The sequence below is a fragment of the Suillus subalutaceus genome (assembly GCF_016647625.1).
Source record: "Suillus subalutaceus strain FC151 chromosome Unknown DFJ58scaffold_40, whole genome shotgun sequence".
Classification (NCBI taxonomy): Eukaryota; Fungi; Basidiomycota; class Agaricomycetes; order Boletales; family Suillaceae; genus Suillus; species Suillus subalutaceus.
Window position 1 is genome coordinate 158,345 of NW_024540289.1, and position 18,656 is coordinate 177,000.

The 18,656-nt window shown below is 49.4% G+C and overlaps 3 protein-coding genes across 3 annotated transcripts; all 3 read right to left on the bottom strand.

Annotated features, from left to right (window-relative positions):
* Nucleotides 1-168: 168 nt before the first annotated feature.
* On the bottom strand, nt 169-10,093 carry DFJ58DRAFT_878168 (uncharacterized protein). The gene is made up of 7 exons (XM_041394491.1): nt 9,661-10,093; nt 7,950-9,604; nt 6,548-7,861; nt 6,423-6,497; nt 3,725-6,370; nt 1,745-3,674; nt 169-1,692 (listed from the first exon to the last, which is right to left on the bottom strand). Exons 1-7 carry the CDS (start codon nt 9,950-9,952, stop codon nt 428-430), a joined length of 9,177 nt encoding a protein of 3,058 aa, XP_041244938.1. The 5' UTR covers nt 9,953-10,093; the 3' UTR covers nt 169-427.
* A 1,887-nt stretch (nt 10,094-11,980) lies between these two features.
* On the bottom strand, nt 11,981-15,703 carry DFJ58DRAFT_325599 (CHAT domain-containing protein). The gene is made up of 5 exons (XM_041379863.1): nt 15,566-15,703; nt 15,360-15,510; nt 15,165-15,304; nt 15,020-15,117; nt 11,981-14,963 (listed from the first exon to the last, which is right to left on the bottom strand). Exons 1-5 carry the CDS (start codon nt 15,600-15,602, stop codon nt 12,030-12,032), a joined length of 3,360 nt encoding a protein of 1,119 aa, XP_041244939.1. The 5' UTR covers nt 15,603-15,703; the 3' UTR covers nt 11,981-12,029.
* A 2,110-nt stretch (nt 15,704-17,813) lies between these two features.
* Nucleotides 17,814-18,376, bottom strand: DFJ58DRAFT_726843 (uncharacterized protein; the record flags this gene model as incomplete). Its single annotated transcript, XM_041385409.1, has 2 exons — nt 17,814-18,130; nt 18,259-18,376. 2 exons carry the CDS (start codon nt 18,374-18,376, stop codon nt 17,814-17,816), a joined length of 435 nt encoding a protein of 144 aa, XP_041244940.1.
* Nucleotides 18,377-18,656: the final 280 nt, after the last annotated feature.

Consider the following 18,656-nt stretch of genomic DNA (forward strand, 5'->3'; position numbering starts at 1 on the left):
CCCTCTGAAGATACAAGTCGTTGTTGAATGCGCGATATAGGAAGTGGTGTAAGTGTTGAGAAGGTGAGCATTAGATGGCGAATATGTTTCATGATACTCTGTGCCAAGGGCTTTGTGCCTCTCACCAGCGAGAGATGCGCCATTGTAAAAGTTGGATGTAGAATGGGCTGGCACTGGCTTGCTCGTACTAGAAACAATGTTAACTTCTAACTGAATACTGCACAAAATCTAAACGAGTTATAATATGGTATATTGATCGAGCGACTAGCAAATTCAAGTTCATGCCTGTGATTGATGTGGCATTGCATGGAGGGTATGTGTATTTTGAAAGACCTGCAAGAAGATGGTGAATATGACGAACAACAGTATCACATCCTCAATCACTGAACGGGATCACTGTCAATGAAACGTAAGCAATAGAAGAACTCTAACTTACTGATCGAGCTGCGTCTTCGAAGTCCGCGCCTGTCAACCGTCGAGCAACCAATAGCTTCCCGATGTGCGTAGGCAAGTACCCCATTCCTTTGCGACGGATACTGAAAAGAGCCTTCAACATAAGGATAGGCGATTGTTGGAAGCTGTTGGGGACATTCGCAATAGGAGGCCGATGCTCCGGTCTGATGAATCCATCGCTTTGAATCTCAAATGTACCCTGGTCCTCGATATCTGCGGTATAAACCCCCAAGAAACGACACAGCTTCACGTATGCGCGCTGATGAGGAAAGTATAATTGTCCAGCAAAGACGTTGAGCTGGCGGATGAGGGTGTCATGTGGCATCCATCGCGCGGGGAGTGATGGTGTGATATAGAGGCGCAGGTCATCACATGACTTCATCATCTTGATGACGCGAGGTGTATAAGCGTGCAAGTGAACTTGCTTACTTGCCCTAATTTCAGATAATAAAACGTTAACCTCGAAGGGGCTGACGACGACTAGCACTGGCACGTTGGATACCGTATTACTCGAAAGAATCCAGTTGACTGGGCGGATATAGCTGTCCGTTTTGTCTCTGGCCAAAACCGTTGTGGCGAAATCCCTCGAGGCAAACACGTCCCGTGACCATGGCTGACTCCCCGAGAAAGCAGCCGCAGTTGTGGTGAGGGTGTCGAAAACAGCAGTGAACACACGGGATCCATCCGGAATGCAGCCTGTTCGGATGAAGTACCGGACGTCCTCGTCGATGCGATGGGTGGCAGCCGACACTTTTGGCGGTCTCTCCACCTCGCGCTCGCGCTCAATCTCATGTACCACTTCTCTCTCTTGCTCTTCGTCCAGGCGGTTGTCAGGCGAAATGTCCAAACCAAGGTTACTGCATATCTCCAGAAGCTCTTCATCTAGCGATGTTTGTAAAGCAGGTGTGTCCGTCAAAGCTGGAGTGTATAGCTCTTCCAAGTGCTTGGCCTCTGGCTGTAGCCATGAACGGGCGAGTTCAGTGGGCGTAGTATCGCTAGATAAGAACGACGACCATGCACTGTGGCGAGACTGGTAATCCACTCCATGCTGAAGCCATTGTGAAGCACGATGCTGAATGTCTGAGCACGTTTCAGTCATTGCCCACACGAGGATATCCGACACATGAATGTCTTCATCATCGGGCTTGTTGTTTACGGCTCGGATGCTGCGATCTATTTCTGGAGGTGCGAAAAACATGACTGTGTGACCGTGGCCGAGCTTTCTCATACGCATGCAACCTGGCAATAAGTTACTAAACGCCATCAATGAACGTATACATCGAATCCTCACCTTGGACAAGGCGATCCTTGGTGACCTTTGGGCCTAACGTGACAGCTGCGCGGAATCCACGAGGCAACTTCAAGTCCGTTCCTCGGGTGTGTTCATCGTCCAGATAAAATACACACTGGTCCAGTTGCTGAGCAAAGGAAGATGCAGAGAATGGTTCTATAACGTGATCCCGAGTGCACACCACGAGCTCATCGTGCCTATCGAAAAAAATCGCCGCTTGAGCATCTTGATTGATGTCCAGCCACATCTTCGCCACTTCGTCATTCCGCAACTCAAGCACTTGTGCACCCACGTCGAGCAAGACGCGTATTTCAGGCGACTGCGTTGTGATGACATTGAGGAGCTCTCCAGCGTTTCCGCCGGCAGTAAGCAGATCATAATGATCATTCTCTTGCTGCAAAAGGTGACTGAGGACTCTGGCATTCGTACCGCGCTGGTGGTCTAGTGGATGCTGCGTTATAGTGGTGGGTAGCAAGTAGCGAAAGTCGTTTGTTCCACTGAAACCCGTGGTAGGCAATCTGGAAGACTTTCGCTCTGCGAGATCCCAGGCAGAACAAGATAACTTGTTGGGAAACTCTTTCGCTTCCTGTGGAAAGGTGATCTGAGCCAAGAAGAAGTCTATGACAGCCTTGTTGCGTCCGAAGATAGGTACCAAACAGGCAGTGAACTGTTCAGTAGATTCCATGTTGATTCCACTGAGGTGTCGCAGATTTTCTGGAAGCGAGTCTAAAGACAACCCCTCAATCCATGTCTCATATTCCAATGTGGGATTGTCTTGCTTGAGTAGCTGCCGGAAGCAGAAGGCCACCTGTTTCTCAGTGAGGCCTCCATAGTAGTACGAAAGACATGTGAATGCGACTGCGATGTCTGGATGTCCAAATTCTGCCCTAGATGAGGGAACATCCTTGGCTCGGTATGGCACGGCGAGCATCGTGCGTCGAGGATCCAGACCGTAATCTACGCGCCATCGCCGCTCTTTCAGCGTGTATATCAGTACACCGTGTGCGAGTAGTCCTCGAATGAGCAGTAGTCCATTCCACATACTGGACCCAGCACAATAGCTGCGGACTTCGTGAAGGAGCTGCGGTTCAATAGTGAACTGGGTAAGATACTCGCGGATGGAGTCTTTGATATGAGATGGCACATGTTCGAATGCGAAATTTTGAAGTTTGCCGGCAAGGATGTCGTCAGAAACCAGCTTGACCAGCCTTTTGCCTGCGTCAATATCCAAGACTCTGAGATGTGAGAAGGTTCCGATAGCGCCTGGGTGGAACTCTACTCCAAAAGGAAATTCTTGGTGAAGGAGGCAAGCATGTTGTGCCACAAGGGTCATCACCTGCTGTGTCGTGGTCCATCGTTCAGGATAACCTTCCAAACGCTGTTGATCGCCCATAGTGTAGACAAGTTGAAAGCGAACATGCAGCAGTTCATCACTCTCGTCCAATATGTCACGAGTGTGTGTATCAAGCCATCGCTGGCTATTCAACAGGGGCATAGCCACCGATTGACCTGGTTCAACTGTGTTCGCACGGGAAAGCTGCTGCTCCACGGCCATCATCTTGAAAGAGAGGATGTGGTCTGGTAGAGCAACAAGGATACCACGAACGTCTTTGCACTCTTCAAAGAATGACTGGATGCTGGAAGTGATGCGCAAGGAGCGCGAGAATGGTAGGTGGAAAATTCGCCTGTTGGTAAGGCCGCTGAGCCGTTCCACGAGCAGCTGAAACATTTGCACAGCCAAAGGCTTTAGCACGACGACCCGCACCAAGTTGTTGCTATCTGCTAGTGCAGTGCAACAGATAGGTACGATCACGGAAGACTTTCCTTCCCCCATATGAAGCTGCAGAGCAGTATTCTTGCCAGAACTTGGGGAAATCATCTCCATTGCAACGCTAGCTTGTGTAGGACGGATCAGAAATCGGTTCTCTGCCTGGTACCGTTAGTCACCGATAATTTCAATTGTGGGTGACCATCGAATACCTGAATTAGAAGCCAGTCTACGTATTCCTGTGTGCCATCCAATCCTAGGTGACCGTCATTCATCAGCTCCTTCAGGAATTCCTCATTGTCCCCATTGGCTGCCAACTTCAGCTTCAGAAGTCGCTGTGATCTTTGTAATCGAAGAAGGATATGTGCGAAATTGGTCAAAGAGGCTTTCCAAGAGTTGCAAAGAGGCGTTTTTGACGTGGAAGCGAGAAGGCCGAGTAAAAAGGTGACTGTAATGCGAGGCCATTGCCCAGAATTGGATAAACTCTCCTCCGCCAAACCCGAAGGAGCTAGATGCTCTTCCAATTTGTGAAAGGTGCTATTATAAAGCCTATTGCACCGCGTATGATGATGTTGCAATATGTCGACTGTCCAGCAAGTTGGGTGCGGTGTGATGGGTGATTGTTCATTCTCTAGATAAATCCTACTGTCTTCTAGATGTGCAGCATACTGGAGACCGAACTGGTCCGACCGACGCCGCGAAAACTTGAAGTTTGAGATGACATCCTTCAGTGGAGACGAATCAAGCCCACCGCCAGAGATTCTGTTGCTCGGTGACACTTGAATTTGCTTGAGTGGGTCAGGAAGTAATGTGATAAGGGGCGGAGGCTTTCTGAACAAGTGTTTGGTGAGGATCGCGGTGTTGAATGATATAATATCTGAATTGCTCGGGATGAATGTGTATGGATGCTTGATGGATGGTGTTGAAGTCTGCCTCGCTTCATCAAGCACATCTTGTACACGATCCAGATACGTCTTCAGACACCAGTTGCGATAGCAGTTTGAGTAATTTTTTTCGAGGATGATGCTAAGGGTGGATTTGTTGTATCGGGAGCCGCTCAGACACTGCAAAGCGCGTGCAGGGACAGAACGACAAGGCCAACATTCAAGAAATATAGTGACCGCCGCTTTCTGTTCACGTAGACACTCGGATTGGAAGTGCTTTTGTCGCCGATTATTAAAGTCGCGGGGTGACTCGCCATTGTAACTAGACCACGACGCCTCGGGACTATTGGGGAAAGAAGTATAGAAAGAAATGTGACGGCATAAATCCTGTTCAAGGGGTTGGATCCCAAACGAAAGGTCATATATATCGTAGTCGGGGGAACGAATGGCTCGGAGCTTAGGGATAGCTGCAAACGCGAATATGGTCGCGGCGAGTCCCATATTCTTGGGGGAGCAGTAGGTCATGGCCGATAATGTGAAAGTGAGTTGGAATGTGTGAGTCTCCCGATCTGCATGGCGGCAAAGTTCTATGACGGTCATCCATCTCTTAGCCAAGTCAGGCTTCAACCATTCTCGACCATATTGAAGGGTTACGTCTTGTGTTTTGCCAGAAACTTCATTCCACTGAACGAAGATACCGTAGAGCGCCTGACAAGGCTTGAGCGTGATACTCCAGTCGCGCACCATGCAAGCACAATCAAATGCCTTTTGGTCGCCTATTGAGCTGCAGAAAACATCCCTGGAAGTATAATCACTGCTCGACGATTCGCTGGGATAGAAGGAGTTGACTAGATCACAGGAGTAAAGGACAATGGACAACTGAGAGGCACGTTCCAAGAGAGACTCGTCGCGTACTGGAAAGCTTGGACAAACTGTGACTGGTGTTTCGCTAAGCACCTGCAGCTTCTGTGCATATTGGACTATGTTCCTGGCAGCATGGTAGAATGCGCAACTTTGGATATAAGAGGATAAGTCATGTTGCCAGCGGACCTTCTGTGAGCTCTTGTGACCGGTATACCATGTCCGATGAACAGTTAAGGAGCTTATCAGAACCAGAAGCTTGCAATCAAATGGGTCTAGCTTCATGAAGGAATAGCATGCGGCAGATTGCAGCAAAACCATGGCTTCTTCTACACCGGTGCGTTTAGTCAATGGATCTGGAACATGGGCGCTACACACAGCGTGTAAGTATGCCTTGTAAAGTTTGTTCGTGAGACCAACGTTTCCCGTCAGACGGCAGAGTTCCATGTCAACGGTGTAACAATGATAGTGATGGCGGACATGATTAGGATTGGGCTGGATGGTGACCTGCACATGGTGACCGTCGTGCTTTACTACAACGTTGCCTTGTGGGATGATGACGCGGCGATCGCTGAAAGTGTGTCGATCTTTGGGACGCAGAACAAGCTGGTTAACAAGTCCAAGCATTGTGCCAGTGGACTGATCTTTGTCGACAACCATGCCCCTCTGGTCGCGCGAATGTAACTCTCCATCCCTATCAATAAAGAAAGAGAGTCCAAACCGAGGGAGATCGACCTTGACTACAGTCTGGCCTGCGTCCGCGCTGCCAGTGACAATCAGGTATTCAGAGTTTTCCATGGGGCTCAGTATCTTTGCTATCATATGGAAAGCGGGGCTGTGAATATCAAAAAGAGTTGATTGGCCCCGTTGTGCGACCGACTGCCCGCCTTTCGTGTATTGCAACACCCAGTTATTGTCGGACGGTTTCCACATTGCCTTCACTGGACGAAATTCGATCGTACGAGTGGTCAAGTCAAGCCAGTGCACGTGATCTTTGACCAGTGATACCGGGATGTCTGGCAGAAGCTTTTTTCGAGGTATTAGCTCAAGGAGGTTCCCATTCTCACATTGTGACTGAATGACAACGTCCCCGTTGCGCATCCCGAAAAATATCTGCAAAATGATAGCTAAGTTTTGGACGTCGTCCTTAACTGTACCAACTCACTTGAAAGCCATGTATCTTGGTCTTGGTAACAAATTCTACGCCCGGAATCTTGGAGGGGAAAACATCAAGCACTTGCTATTCGGGGTTATCAGATAGCTGGCTGACCAGCAGGCGGGAAAACTCACATGACAGAAGAGTAAGATGCAACTAGGATGCTGCTGAATGTAATCCGGCAGCCTGGTTAGCGGCTTGCCATCGACCAATAGGCGAGCCGTCAACATATCGAGGTGTATGATTTGGCGGGATGGATCATCAGATGGCGCTGTTTCGCATCTAAGCCACTGAGAGTTTGGAGATTCAAGTGTCCAGCGTGTGTGGCGCCGGTATGCAGACCAAAGATGTTTCATAGCCCGATCAAGACCTTCTTGGTCGTCTTCTACATGGCATCGGAAATGGGTCACTAAAAAGTGTGACAACCGACGGTTGCGGTCAAGAAGTAACCTTGAAATAGGCGGGAGAGTGTGTAGACCTAGATCTAGAGGCACGTTATCCTTCACTGTAACGGAACAGTATACCAATATCTCCAAGTCCTGTGGTGATTCAAGGAGTGCCGTGATATTGTCTGGGCCAACATCATAGGTGCTGCGACAGATCACTGCCATGTCACGAACGCGAGCTTGGCGTTCACGACTAGATTCTTCGTCTGGAGCTTCTTGGAGAGCTTTGGATAGCTCTTGCACCCATTTGAAAGTGGTACTCCGGACAGCTCGCAGTAACTTGTATGATCGCTCAATGACGTCGAAATCCTCCGCTGAGGAGAGAAGGCGGGACACCAGGGCAGAGATCGTTGCCATTGTTGTGCCCTCCAGCCAATTGGCTTCCACGCTTACTTTTAAGCTCTGGAGCTCATTGATCAGGGTGTGCCCAAAGTTCGAGACTTTCAGTTCATCATGCCATACCCTAGACCCATCGGCTGAAAGCTCTCCCACCTCCAAACTAGCCTGGAGTAGTAGCAAATGGACTGCGGGATCGCGAAACGTGAGCGTGCGTGCTCTCAATTCACGAATAACGTTGATCCATTGCAGGAGGCTGCCACTACGGAGGCTACCAAAAGCGATGAATTCGTGAAGCGTCAACTCGGCATGACATGCAGCCTGATTGGCCAAGACCTCATTGGAAGTGTGCTGGGTACCCGAAAGGTAACATTGCAGTCCGTGATATGGACCTTCCGGTAGTGCGTACGTGCAAAGATTAGACACATTATACTCTCGATTGGAACTTGAGGCCCAAACACGTTTGGTCGTATCATAGATGCGGAAATGCAGCTCATTTTTGACGATGATGTCGCTTTCAGTGCATGGAAAGGACTTGAGAGTGGCTAGGGAGGACTTTGTCTCTGAGCCCGAACGTAATGCGTTGGCCAGGGTGCTCGGTGTGATGGTGTGAGAGTGGTTGATAATGCGTGAGCAGCATGTGCTGCTTTGCAACTTGAGTTGAATCTGTAGTGCATATGTCGTGAAGAAAGTGGAATGTGAGAGATCGCCACATCTTGAAAGTAATCGGGGCACCGAGTTCGAATAAAACTACCGCTGCATCATTATCGCATTCAGGAAGTGGCCATTCATGGACTTCGATAGAAAGGTTAGCCCTCTCCAGCGACTTTTTGCACCAACAGCAATTAGCTTTATGTTGCGTCCGACCTCGCCAATCTATGTAAGCGTCGCACGTGAGAGCGTCGAGTTCATTGGTCAAAAGCGAGTACTTGTTGCTTTTATCGCGAAAATCTGCAATGCGCCTTTTCCGCTCCTCATCTGCTTCGTCTTCAATGCGCTGCTTGCACGACTGCAGCTCCTCAGATTGGTGATAGTAACGAACTGCGAATGCATCTACGTCTGCACTATCTGAGAAGATAGAGCAGCCCGAGCGAGCATTGCGGGTGCGAGTAGCAACATACTGTTGAAGAAGTCTGAGTCTCTCTAATGTGGCAGGTTGTTGAAGGAGAAGGTGATCGAAAATGGCAGCTGGGATCTCTGGGGGATACTCCATGAGGAGAGGGATTGACTTCACAACCAGCTTGTCAAGCGCGACCCAGAGTTCGAACCGCGTGAGTAGCATGATGGATATATTCTCAGGATTTTTGGAATAAGATAGTTGCGCACTGGCAGAATAACTTGCAGCGCGCGCTTGAATGGTCATGCAAGCGGCATCAATGCAAGTAGCATCGAGGTTCATGACACGATTCACCCAGCCATCAATGTCTCGCTCGATGGCATATTCGAAATCAAAGAGCGCTAAAAAGGGGTCTTTGGTATAAGCGCTCTCGAAGAAGTTGGTGTCAGGACCAAGGAAGTCGTGTATAGTGCCCCGTTTGCAATGAGGAGGTTTAAAGTCTGACACGTCGGATTGGACGCTGGTAGGATGTAAGGCAGCAGTGATGTACTCCTCGCTCTCGGTCAAAGAGAGCCTGGTGTCTCTGATTATGTGTACCTCCGAGGCATCCCAATGAGGGGAATCCGCCTGAACAGCCTGGATATCCTTCCAGCGCAACTCCAGTCGGCTTTTGATGTCTTCAGTAGCCTTGTGCATCGTGATTGCTAAGAATCCGTCTTCAGCCTGAAGCTTGACTAAGCGCCGACTAATTTTAGTGGACATGAAGTAGAGTAGATCGCTCGGCATATCCTCTTCAAGTGCTTTGGACACAAGGTCTGTCATGAGCGAAGCCATGAACACCTTGTAACCGTTTCGTCCAAGGCTGGTGCGCTCGAGCGATGTCTGCAATACAACCCTTATGACAAGCCAGAGGGACGATCTTCGCCATGGGAGCGTGACGTTGGACTGTGAGGTATCATCATTTGAAGTATCATCGTCTATAACATCATCGCCTATACGCTTTCGAATACGAGGAATGTCAGCGGGCTCGCCGAATGCGCGAAGAATGTCGGTGAGAAGCTGGGTGATATAGTGAGGATGTGTGGTCTCTCCATGGAAGCCTATGGGATCCAACACATCATAGCTCATGTGGGAGAGAAAGTTCGCCAACTCGGGAGGAAAGGTAGGATTATCCATGACGGAGTTTGATACAGCAATTGCGGGCCCTGGATATGAACACAGAAGCTTCCCCTTTGCCGCCATCACAGCAGGAGCTGGTGGAGAAACTTCAAAGGATTCAAATGTGGTTTTTGCGTCGAGCCTACGAAGCACGACAGCAGCATTTTGTTCCCGAATCAAATACGCGAGAATATCTATAAAGAAATCTTGAGATTGGTGTCAATTCCCGGCGCCAAAACTGCGTGCATACCTCCTGCTTGCATGGATTTAATTTGCGACTCGACCACTTCCTTGGTCAGGGAAGGAAAATTCATTGTAACGGTAAGACTCTCCAGCATCTTCAACAAAGGCCTCCACTGCTCATGATCATCGTTAGGCAAAGAAGTCGCAAATTTGCGAGCCGAGCCGAGCACGACATCAAGGAGAGAGCGATCTTTTTCAGGAGTATGATCATTGTGCTGCGGCAATTTGATGGGACAAAATATATGGGTGATGATATACTCCAAGACATCAGTCTCGGAGGATTCTGAGGTGACAGACATGTCAAGTAGCCTTGATTTGCGATATTTGGTGTAAGTTTTTTAAGAGCTCTGAGATTGGACGATCTGTGGATGTGGGTTGAAAGTAGGGGGCTATAAGGAGCACAAGGGAACACAAACAGAATGCCTCGTGGCTTGGGATGCCCTCGAGGCTCGTGCATTGATCTGCGCTGAGCTTCTTTGGCCGATGTGCATGGAATCTCTAGGCATATACAGCAAGTCAGAACCGGAAATTTGGTTGTAAGATACCTTCTAGTGGATGATAACAATATTATAATAGCGGGCGTTATCGACCAAGGCGTATCACAACTTGGATATGAACTTCTTGAAATTCTTCCGTTTCAGAAGGACGCTCGGTGGAGAGAGAATATTTTCGAGGGCTTTCAAGAAAGTTTTGCAAATCTGGATTGTATTTGGAGTAGATCAATTCGATCCGTCTGAAACTACCAGTAGGATGTCGCTCAGCGCTCAGTACTACCGACGCCCAGTGAAAATCGGTCGGATGCCCTCGGACGGAGATTGATATGGTATACCTAATAATAGATCGGTGGAAATCTAACTTGTACAAACAAAAGTTAAACAACATGTGTTTTGATAGACGTTGAATATTTGAATTCTCCTCTTGCACGCTGCACAGCTCAATGTGTTCAACGAGTCTCGAACAACGTTGATCTTGCACTTTGTCGAATTGATGCTATTCGAAATCAATCTGACTCGGCTTCCAAATGTGCATTTTTTTCGTTCACCGTGCAGCTACCAAGTACATGAAACATATCTGGTGTGGCCATGAAGCCGCTCGGATTTCATTATATGCAAATCCGTGTGTATTCCCGGACCTCTATGCAGAAATTCATATTTACCAGGATTATTCGTCCCTCCCGCTGGCAATCCGACAGCCTTGAATGCGCACTGGCACCAGAAATGAGTAGCCAGTATTCAAATACTCCATTCACCGTCACGCCACCTCAAACACAATTGGGAGTCAAGATCCGCTTCAAGTCATCCGCGATGCTCCATTCGTGGGATTTCACAGTCTATTTCAATGTTCACCGGCGGACTTGTCTTAACAGGAGCATAGACGACGCCTTCCGTGTTGAGATGACCCATTCGATTGGTTCCGTGTTTGGAACTTGGACGGTTTGGTTCAAACACTAGCGAATAAAATTTAATTACACGTTGGTAAGGATTCCCTGGGCCCACTTCTACAACCGAGGCTTGCATGGCTGGCATACGTATGTGCCCTCGCACCTGTTGGATCTCCTAGGCTAATCTCACAGTGTGCAGAGCTATACTCACTGCCTCGAATCTATCTATCTGGAATACTGATAGCCATTCCCACGTCTAGCTGCGATTCCTGCGCGCTCACCGACCGTAAGATGTGCCAGAAAGCCTGACAGCAGCGACAGGCCCATCAGTGAATGCGTCCATCGCAGAGAAAATCACAACTTCGTTATAACGCTAACGGGAAGTAGGCTTGAGGATGAGTCGAGGAGGTACTATGAGATTGTCGAACCCTTGACAAGTACGACTAGTAGTCAGTATTAAATTATGAATACTTCATAGGAAATGAACAGTAAATGCCGCCATAAACCAAGTTCACGCCTCATTAGCAGATTAGCGCTGATGTCGAAGTGGGTGTAGTAAGCGGTGCACAGATAGGCGATAAGTCAACGCAGCCATCCTGGATTGACGAAACCACCAACTCCGACGGGTGCGCGGATTAGTTGAATGAGCCCGGCTTCTAACTTGGCATTGATCACATCGGCAGTGGTTAGTCGAGGTTCCATAATGCAGAAGGACTCGAAGCTTGAAGGAACATGGATGGTATGACTGGAAGGCGCCGCGTGGGTCGGTTTGACTGGCCCGGTTCCTACTATCAAAGTACTCGAGCAGAAACGAGGCTGCAAACGAATCGGGTATATAAGTATCTTGGTGAACAATCTAGTCAACAAAAACAGGACAGAGTATACGAAAACAAGATAGCTGGAGCGCAAGAATATATCAGGGCCATTTTTACAACACAGGATCACAGACCAACAACTAGTGGAAATGTACCAGATGACAACGATCCGACGTAGAACTACACACCAATATGAATGAAAACCATCCTCTGCTCGAGAGGCACTTTCGTCTTCACAGCGTGCGTAGCACAGTTGAGTGCCCAAGCCGCCTTCGTACAGTCCATGACACCGTCCTCCTTCATATTGAACATATATTTGTAGAAAGCTTCAACCACGTGTTTTGCGACAGAATCGTCGACCTCCCACAGCGTGCCAATGACGCTCTTGAACCCTGAGAACTGGAGACCAGCTGCGAGGTGAATCACTTCGTCGGGCGTCTCCTCATCGCCGACAGCGGTATGACATGCTGATAAGAACGCGAACTCGGCGTGCGGAATATCTCTCTCCATAATATCGAGCAACGTCAGATGTTCATCTCTCATGACGAAATGCGAATCGTAAGGCTGTGTACGGTCCTGCTTGCCATGACAAGCAAGATGCACCCAGGTGTTCTGCTGCAAAGCTTCAAGTGCACCTGCTCGTGTGGCTGCGTCCCCAGAAATAGTGGTGCGGTTGGCCGTTGCAGGGACGACTTTATGGACAAGCTCGAGCTCGCTGTCGACAGCCAAGAGAGCCTTGCCTTTCCCTGTACCCGGTTGAGCTTGTCCGATTGCTACGAAGGACGGAGGCACACGCTTCTTCATCAACTGTCTGGATCTGACCAAAGCCGAAAGTGTCGGCGTGTAAGAGCAGATGTAGAGGTCTTCTAGGCATGGCTCCTTCCCAGAGCGATCTGCCTTTGTTAGGAAGGGATTAGCTGCGTGGAGAGGAATGGACGTGAAAGCTGCAGTTGGACACAGCCAGATTCGAGAGCGGCGCTTTAGTTTGAGGACATGCTCGAGTACGTTGACAATGGGTAGCATGATCTCGTCCCATATTATGCGTGAGAGTACTATTAGATCCGTCCTCGACTCCGCTGGGTTCATCCGGGATGCTTGTCGTATTGCCCTGGTGAAGCGATCTTTGAGATTGTTGAGATCTGCGAGAGTGACAGACGGAAAGGGAACGTGATGGGGATCTCCTGTTGTCGGGACGATGATGGCGCCGCATGAGTATTGACTCGCAATGAGGACGATGACCGGGCCCTGGCGCGCCGCTGCTTGCAGATATTCGTAAGAAGGTGGGAGCAGGAACCGCGAGAACGCCTGAAGATCACGTATCTCAGCTACCGCAGCTGCCCACTGCTCTGTAAGTCTCCTATATTCTGTTGCTGCCCGATCAGCAGCAGCTCTGTCGGTGATGCTGGCAGAACTCTGAGCGGCATTGGAAACGCGCTTGCTCAGCTCCAAATAATCGTGTGCCAGTGTCGGATTTACTGATTCAAGGTCTTCAACTGGAGTTTTGAGTCGAGAGGCCAGCGACCACTGCTGGCCACGGCCCTGCTCTACGAGTTCCACTGCGTGTTGTAGATTGTCACGGCGTATGGCACATGAGGCTGCATCTACGGGGAGTGTTCTAGCGTAATAGAAGGAAGCGGCAGCTTCGCGCCGTGAAGTTACCGACGATCGTGTTGCCAAATGAGCATCCAGAAGCTCAAAAAATGTCGAGTAGGCCTCTAGTGCGGATTCATGACCATACTCCTCCGCTGCATCGGTCCAATAATATGCCTGAATGATGCGTTCTGGGAATCCTTGAGTGGGATGCTGCGATGCCAGTCTGAAGTTCTCCACTGCGAGCGACAAATCAGCAGGGTCTTGTAGAATCCGGTAACGAGACAAATAGGCCATCTGCAGCCAAATGTAGCTGAAAAACCTGTTTGGGTGCAGTGAAGGCAGAGCCGCCAATGATTCTTGGCAAAGAGCAATGGCCTCCTCGACATCTTCATTCTCCTGAGTTTGCGTGAAACGATAGCAGAGCACCGAGCTCAAATTGTGAAGAGTTGCATGGCGCTCTGGATCGTCAAGCCGTGTTAACTGAAGGGATTCACGATACAGATCAATTGCCTCATTAAGATCCTCGCTGACATGCAATTTTATATATCTGGTGTCGAGCGTGGAGGCAAGGTTGCTAAGCGTGGTGCCACGACGTGGATGCCCAGGTGGGTGAAATATCAGTGCCTCACGACGGAGGCTGACAGCTCGGGTGATGTCATCAATGTCGCCGCATCTGTGGAAACGGGTGGTAAGGGCGTCCCCTAGGCCGTCTAATGAGTAATCATGATATTTGTACCCAACAGGGCACAGGCGCAGCGCTTCTTCATGCAAAGAGATGGCCTCGTCGATATCATCAGGTTTCCCTTGGTGATTGAAGCGGGACACGAGTGATAAGGCCAAGTTGTACAAGTAGTCATCACGGCCAGCATGTCCCTCGGGGCACAGAGATACGGCTTCACGACGAAGTTGTATGCCCGTGTCAAGATCATCGATGCTGCCGTGCTGGTCAAAGCGTAAGCTGAGAGCCCATGAAAGTGTGTGAAGAGCTCGAGGACGAAGTTGATGGCCCAGAGGACAGAGCTCGAGGACGACTCTTCGAAGGTGGATGCCTTCATCGGATGCATCTATTGGAAGATCGTTGCATACGTCGATCACGATCCTACGAAGGTAGGTGCCCTCGGGACAGAGAGGCAGTAGTTCATGAAAGAGTTGCGCGGCTTCGCGGATGTCTGCAGCAGTACTTTTCTTGTTGTGGCGCCATATCAGCGCTCTGGTGAGATTATATAGAAATAAGGGATGATCGGGATGGCGCTGCGGATGCAATACAAGAGCTTCGCGGAAGCGGGAAGTAGTGGTATCAATGTCTTGAAGATGGTTTCTGATATAGCCTGCAAGGCGCGCATACGCAAGGTTGGCGAGAGCCGTTGCATGATCTGGATGGCTGACCGGACACTGGTCCAGAACCAACTGAAAACGCTGCATAGCATGATTCAGGTGAGAAACTGCGTTGGTCGTCACGTATTTGGCAAGATGTGCGTGGCCCGCATCTGTGTCTCGTACAATCTTGGTTTCTACGAGGGACTAAAGTTGGTATTCTGTCAGCAAAAGCTAACAGGACCGAGAGTAGCGTCACTCACACCAGACAGTGCACCGTTTTGATTGTCACAAGCATGTACAATGGCGACCTTCAGCGTGAGGGAAGGATGGACACCGTGCACGGGAGGGAAGTATATATCTACGAGATGTTAGTATATGTACATGAATGAGGAGCAAACCACTCACCGAATGGCTCGTCTCCGTAATCGAGTAGCTCATCCCATGAGATTTGAAGTTTCCCGATGACCTCCCCACCGCCTAGCATTCGACCAAGCTCATAGGAGGCCCTGATCTCCATTGATAAGGTAGGTGATGCATGTGATGATCTATGAACCAAAGATGAGTTCTCGCATCGCGTCAGAAAGTCTGCATGGACTTTACAGGATTACAGTATTCCCCCACGCTACGGATTCATCAGATGATAAGACACTGATAGTCGATTTCCAGTGTCTCCAAGAGTTGACATTGATGGATATGTAGATGCCAGCGGGCATGCGCCAGGAGGGGACTCGAATATCCTTTCCGTTGATGACTGTAGATAGAATGTGAGGATGAAACAGACAGGAAGGTAATATGGAGGGACTCGCCTTCGAGTCTGATATATCGGCGTCTTGAGCGAGGCATGATGGTGCGATGGAGCAAAATGACAAGGATCGAGGATGGGCTGAGTGGGGAAGACGGGGGTAAGGATACAGGGACTGCGGATGGAGTCCGGCTGAGAGGGAGAGGAGAAGAGGTAGACGCTGGGATTGCAGCAAGCGCTGAGAATTGAGATCACCAACCAGGATTAGTGGGGGAAATCTGTGGTATAGAAGTAGACATTGTGATGATTAGTCTTCAGCGAAAGCGGCGCGCCAAGGGGACATGCGAGACTCAGTGTATGTCTTGTGTTGATTGCTGCTCGTACTACTCAGTTAGCACACAGAGGCAAAATGTAGAATGCAGTGTATTTCGTAAGGCAATGGTAAATGCCAACAGGATTGTATAAACCGCTAAAGACGGCACACAAAGAAAAGCGGGATTGACTCGTCAACAGTCCCAGGTGATTGAAAGCATTAATATTGTGGAAACACCAATAACGGATTGCGAGAACATGACAAATGAGAACGCTGCAAGATGAATCGATGTCCAAGCTTCCAACAGCTAGCTACTAGTGCCGGGCCCCAGAGCTGCAATTGGGTGCTGCCTTCGTAATCCATCAGAAACGTGATCGAAGGTGTGAACCCTCCCTTTGAAACGCGCTAATTTTGTCAAGGAAGTCCTGACCTCATATAGAAATCCAAAGATGGGTCACTCATCGATCTCTTCCCTCCCTGTTCTCCGTTCTTACTTTGACCACATGTGAAGACTTCATGCTCAGCGCCTCGTCATTACCACTAGTCCATTATTCTACCCCTTCTCAATTCATCGTCGTCTGCCGTCACGATGTGTCATTGCGTCGTAGCTTGAACTCCGGGTTGGTCGGATCAGGTAGGTCACTCAACATCTGATGTCGCTATTCATTTAGTAGTATCCACTTTATTTCTACGCCAAAAATATCAAAGTTCACATCCCTGTACATCAAGGAGATACTTGCAGGCAGCCATTCGAGTCCCACCACTCGACATATCTATATCATTCGACAGTATCGTCAACCGTCCGGACATCTCTTTTGCTTATGAGTTTCTTGTCCTGTTGTACTACGTGCTCTCACGGTTCGAGCTCGACGATTGGAGTTAGAACTACAGCTTAGGCAGGGCGACCCATCGCACTGAATGACGTGCCACCAACAGGCCAACAGTATGACTCTCCCTTGACGAACGAGGTGCTTTTCTCCTTATGACGACAAACTGGACTTTTTTTTTAGGGGGAGAGAAGAGCAGCGGATGAATGCCTGATATCTGGAAGGGGTCGAGAGGAGTTCACCTCGAACATGGGAGGACGTGCAATGTCACTATCTGTGTTTGTCTAACAGGTTCGTGCAGTCGGTGTTTACAATGCGCAAAAGCCTTATTGAAAATACTAACTTAAAGTGATCACCCTCATCCTCATTTCAGGGCCCTGCAACAATACTTATTCTCACTGTCATATTAAGCTTGCATTCTCCATGTTCTGATGATCACTCTGATTCATATATTCATGAAATGAATTCCACTTCTTGTTCCTCGAAGCTGCAGTACAGCAGATGCCTTCATGCATGAGCGGTTTGAGATGCTGATGACTTGAACGTGATCAGGTTTGATAAAATTTCCTCCAGTTCCACCCTTCCCTCGTGTCACTCGACCATAGCTTGCCGCAGGCCAGTTTAACCGCATTCTCAACATATTCACAATGCGCACCTCGCCCAGCCCGTCAGTATCAAGGAAGGGGCCAGGTACACCAACAGGATGAAAGATCAACAGCTTGTACTAGAGACTGATGAAAGCCATGCGATAGATCTAATTACACATCAATATGAATAAAAAACCATCCTCTGCTCGAACGGCACTTTCGTCTTCACGGCGTGCGTAGCACAGTTGAGTGCCCAGGCCGCTTTCCTACAGTCCATGACACCACCATCCTTCAAATCTTTGAACATATATGTATTCAACGACGTGTTTTGCGACAGAATCATCGACCTCCCACAGCGTGCCAACGGCGCTCTTGAACCCCGAAAACTGGAGACCGGCTGCAAGGTGAATCACTTCGTCTTCTCATCCCCAACGGCGATATTACAAACGGATAAGAACGCGAACTCCGCGTGCGGAATGTCTCCGTGAAATTGAGCACGTAAAATGTTCATCTCATGAAATGTGAATGGTAAGGCTGCGCAGGGTCCTGCTTGCCATGACAAGTAAGGTGCACCCAGGTGTTCTGCTACAAAGCTTCGAGTGCACCTGCTCGTGTGGTAGCGTCGCCAGAAATAGTAGTCCGATTGACCGTCGCAGGGACGAGCTTATGGACAAGCTCGAGCTCGCTGTCAACAGTCAAGAGTTCCTTGCCTTTCTTTGCACTCACTTTACCCTGTCCGATTGCCACGAAGGACGGTGTGACGCGCTTCTTCTTCATCTGCCTAGATCTGACGAGAGCCGGCGTGTAAGAGTAGATGCAGAGATCCTCCAGGCATGACTCCTTGGAGCCATCTGCCTTTGTTTTAAAGGGGTGAGCTGCGTGGAGAGGAATAGACGTGAAAGCTGCAGTCGGACACAGCCCGATTCGAGAGTGGAATTTTAATTTCAGATCATGCTAGAGGACATTGACGATGGGCAGCATGATCTCGTCCCATACTGTCCGCAAAAGGACCATTAGATCGTTCCGCGACTCTTTTGGGCGCTCATGATAGATGCGTGTCGTATTGCCTTGGAGAAGCGATCCTTGAGATTGGTCAGCTCTGCGAGAGCAACAGATGGCAAGGGAACGTGACGGGGGTCTCCTGACATCTGGACAATGATGGTGCTGCACGAGTATTTACTGGCAATGAGGATGATGACCGGACCCTAGCGTGCTGCCGCTTGCAGGTCCTCGTACAAATGTGGGAGCGGGAACCGCGAGAATGCCCGAATATCATGTATCTCAGCTACTGCAGCTGCCCACTGCTCCGTAAGTCTCCTATACACTGTTGCTTCCCGATCAGTAGCAGCTCTGTTGGTGATGGCTGCGGAACTCTGGGTGGAATTGGAAACGCGTTTGCTCAGCTCTAAATAATTGTGCGCCAGTTTC